At 42.1% G+C, this 3,954-nt stretch overlaps 1 protein-coding gene across 1 annotated transcript in view; it reads right to left on the reverse strand.

The window, feature by feature from the left end:
- Positions 1-2,174: 2,174 nt before the first annotated feature.
- The window catches only part of LOC106819023 (pre-mRNA-processing factor 17-like), a 10,679-nt gene continuing 8,899 nt past the window's right edge, over positions 2,175-3,954 (reverse strand). Inside the window, exons 8-10 of the mRNA XM_014823683.1 lie at positions 3,716-3,863; positions 3,295-3,414; positions 2,175-2,209 (exon numbers count right to left, since the gene is read on the reverse strand). Coding sequence (XP_014679169.1) covers positions 2,187-2,209; positions 3,295-3,414; positions 3,716-3,863 — 291 coding nt within the window. The 3' untranslated portion in view covers positions 2,175-2,186. The remainder of the gene's footprint in view (positions 2,210-3,294; positions 3,415-3,715; positions 3,864-3,954) is intronic.

Below are 3,954 nucleotides of genomic sequence, written 5' to 3' on the forward strand. Positions count from 1 at the left end.
AACAATGAAAACAACAACAAACAGTCGGCAATGTTAACTTCTATCCACACAGTATATCCCTGTAAACAACAACAACACAGTTATAATAACAACAATTAAACAACAACAACAGTCAACTATGTACTTCATATCCACAGATATATCCCTGTAAACAACAACAACAACAGTTAATAACAACAATAAACAACAACAACAGTCGGCAATGTACTTCATATCCACAGGTATATCCCTGTAAACAACAACAACAACAGTTAATAACAACAATAAACAACAACAACAGTCGGCAATGTACTTCATATCCACAGGTATATCCCTGTAAACAACAACAACAGTTAATAACAACAATAAACAAACAACAAGCAGTTGGCCAATGTATTCATATCCACAGGTATATCCTCTGTAAAACAATAACAACAACAACAACAGTAATAACAACATATTAAACAACAAAACAGTCAGCTATTACTTTCTATCACAGGTGTATCCCTGCTAACAACAACAACAACAGTTAATAACAACAATAAACAACAACAACAACAACAGTCGGCAATGTACTTCATATCCACAGGTATATCCCTGTAAACAACAACAACAGTTAATAACAACAATAAACAACAACAACAGTCGGCAATGTACTTCATATCCTACAAGGTATATCCCTGTAAACAACAACAAACAACAGTTAATTAACAACAATAAACAACAAACAAAGTCGGAATGTACTTCATATCCCAGGTGTATCCCTGTAAACAAAACACAACAACAGTTAATAACAACAATAAACAACAACAAACAGTCGGCAATGCTACTTTCATATCCACAGGTATATCCTGTAAACAAACACACAACAGTTAATTAACAACAATTAAACAACAACAACAGTCGGCTATATGTACTTCATATTCCACAGTTTATCCCTGTAAACAACAACAAACAGTAATAACAAACAATAAACAACAACAAACCAGTCAGCAATGTAACTTCATATCCACATGGTGTATCCCTGTAAAACAACACACATCAGACAAATGTAAACACAATAACTACAACAACAAACATGTCACAACCTGTCAAACAACAACAAACAACAACAACAACAACAACAACAGATCAGCTAGAAACTACCCTTAATAGTAACGAGATCTGATAGGTGACTTCACACTTCCTGCCCCTTGACGACGTGACCGGGCTCGTATGTTTTGCAATACTGCCACCGCACTATTACTGGCCCAGCACCGCAGCTACAGGGTGGAGGGTGAGGGGTGGGCGGCTCTAATAGCAAAAGCAAGTTCACTCCTTTGTAAACAGTCAACAAATCCATTGTTTAAATCCTCCTGCTTGAGGGTCAAAAGGTTATCAGACACTTACTCTTCGCACCTGTCAGTAGGAAAGCACATTTCATGGTCCTATTCAATTAAAGCCATAAAAATGCGTAGCGTCACCGCTGAAAAAAAAAGTTTTTCAATTGCCATCCGTCAGACCAGATGTCCTCAGAAAATGTCCTAAAATCTTGCCTGTGCCATTGACCTTTGACCTGTTGACCTCACAAATTTTCGCACAGTGTTCTTTTCCTACCATAGATGCTATACACCGGCTATCACGAGCCATAGGTCGAGGCCGTTTAGATTTGTGCGCAATTCTGCATTCTCCCCTATACCTTAAGTTAAGGAGTGAATGTTCCCCCTTATTTTACACCTCTTGACCTTTGACCTTGACCCCCAGCTTCGACATCCCAACTCGTTTTTCGCGATTACCCCCCACGTTCCGCCGAATATTCGTGACCGTACGTCGAGCGGTATATTAAGATTTTGTGGCCCAACTGTTGACGGGACGCACGGACGGCACGACTCATGCGATTTCTACAAGCTGCATCTGACTATAGCCAATCACAAACAATAACAAACAATACGATAACAAAACACAAACAGTTGACAAAACTGGACTATAACAAAAAACAACAATAACAAAACAATACAATACAAAAACAACAACAACAAACATATATCACGTTCCGACCAACGCCTCGGCGTCGACAGCGCCACCTGGCCAGGCCGGACGTCACTACCCACTCACCATTCCAGCGAACGCGAGGCTCTTGTCCGTCTGACGTCGACACGAATCGCTTCGTTGTCGTCGACGAACGTTGATTGTGTTACCGCCCCCAGTGGCCGGTCTACTCTCTGATATTATCTCGCCGGAGTAATGTCCCCTGCAGCACGAGAGATAGAGAGAGAGTTGTAGAGATAGTGTGTGATATTAGATAGGATATTTATCGTTCTATAAGCACAATTTAAAAAATCATTTGTTTGCCTCATCCGACCCTAGGCTTGAAAAGTTGTAGGTAGGTAGCTTTTTTTTTTGAGCGGGGCGTCTTTTACAAATTTCAGCATGGTGTCTACATGCTCGGGTGTGCTGTGTGTAGAATTGCTGAATGTTTGTTTTGCTTCGTACATATAATGTATTGCCTACAGATTTATATTAATGTACAGTGATCAAATTTGTAAAAAAAAAATATTTGGAAAAGAGATCATAAAAATATTTTCCGAGGTCGGCCCCTTTTTGGCGCGGTCCGGTCAGGTGAGGGCAAACAAATTATATTTTTATTATGGCCTGATGTATAAAACCACGAAGACAGCGCAAGTGGCTGCCATTGGGGAAACGCATCCACCCGCACACACGCGATAGTGATATATCGTAAATGACGTCACACACTCTGTCAGAGTATCGTTTTGATAATGGTTTCACTTTGTATTACGCGACAGCTCGTGAACATAAGGTAGCAATTTATGAACAATTGATTGCTCTCCAGAGACAGAGACGGAGTCAGAGAAAGATAGAGAGATAGTTATAGGGGAGTGATAGAGAGAGAGAGCGCGAGAAAGAAAGCCACGAGCGAGGTAGAGAAATTACCAGGGAGGGAGCGAAGAGAGGAGGGCGGAGGAAGGAGGAAGAAGCAGTGGAAGAATTCGCGGGGAGGAAGAGGAGGAGGAAGAGAGGGAGGGAGGGAGGAAGAGAGGGAGAAGGGAGGAAGGGAGGGAGAAGGGAGGAAGGGAGGAAGGAATAGAAAGAGAAAGGAAGAGAGAGAGGGAGAAGGGAGGAAGGAAGGGAGGAAGGGAGGGAGGGAGAGAGGAAGGGAGGGAGGAAGAGAGGGAGGAAGGGAGGGAGGAAGAGAGGGAGGGAGAGCGGGAGGAAGAGAGGGAGGGAGAAGGGAGGAAGGGAGGGAGGAAGAGAGGGAGGGAGAAGGGAGAGAGGAAGGAAGGGAGAGATACGCATACATCGGGTGAACAATTGAACATACACAGACGATCTTCTTGTCGGATGTTCCGGCTACGAACAGATGCTGTTTGTCTTCATCCGGATTGAACTTCACACAGTAAGGAACCTTTCTGCTCGTGAACTTTGAGATGCATTCACCTGCGAATCATTAACGATTTAATATTTAAATAGATTTAAATAAGTCATAGTAACTCTAGAAATATTATTTATGATTGTTAACCGTTCAATAATTGTTTAGTGGTAAATTAAATTAAATTAAATTAAATTATTTATTACTTTATTTTCCAGGCGAATTTCACGACCGTTCAAAATCGTTTAAATCCTCTTACAATTATTTTTTAGATAGACCAGATGCGCACAAACACGCACACAGGTGCGCACACACACGCACGCACACACACACACACACACATACACGCACGCACGCACACACACACACCTGTCTCTGTGTCCCACAGCTTGATGTAGCGGTCGTATCCAGCCGAGAGGAAGCGACTGCCGTCGTTGTTGAAGGCGATATCTCGTACGGCCTGCTTGTGTCCAAGGTAGGTCCTCAAACATCTCCTCTCGTTGTACACCTCCCACACCTACACAGACACCAGGGAAAAAAATAAAATTTATTTTTCGGGGGCTACTTTTCAAGCTCACGTGCATGAAAATAGCACTCTAAAATTTGGT

This window comes from Priapulus caudatus, unplaced genomic scaffold (assembly GCF_000485595.1).
Source record: "Priapulus caudatus unplaced genomic scaffold, Priapulus_caudatus-5.0.1 Scaffold2752, whole genome shotgun sequence".
In the NCBI taxonomy this organism is placed as follows: Eukaryota; Metazoa; Priapulida; class Priapulimorpha; order Priapulimorphida; family Priapulidae; genus Priapulus; species Priapulus caudatus.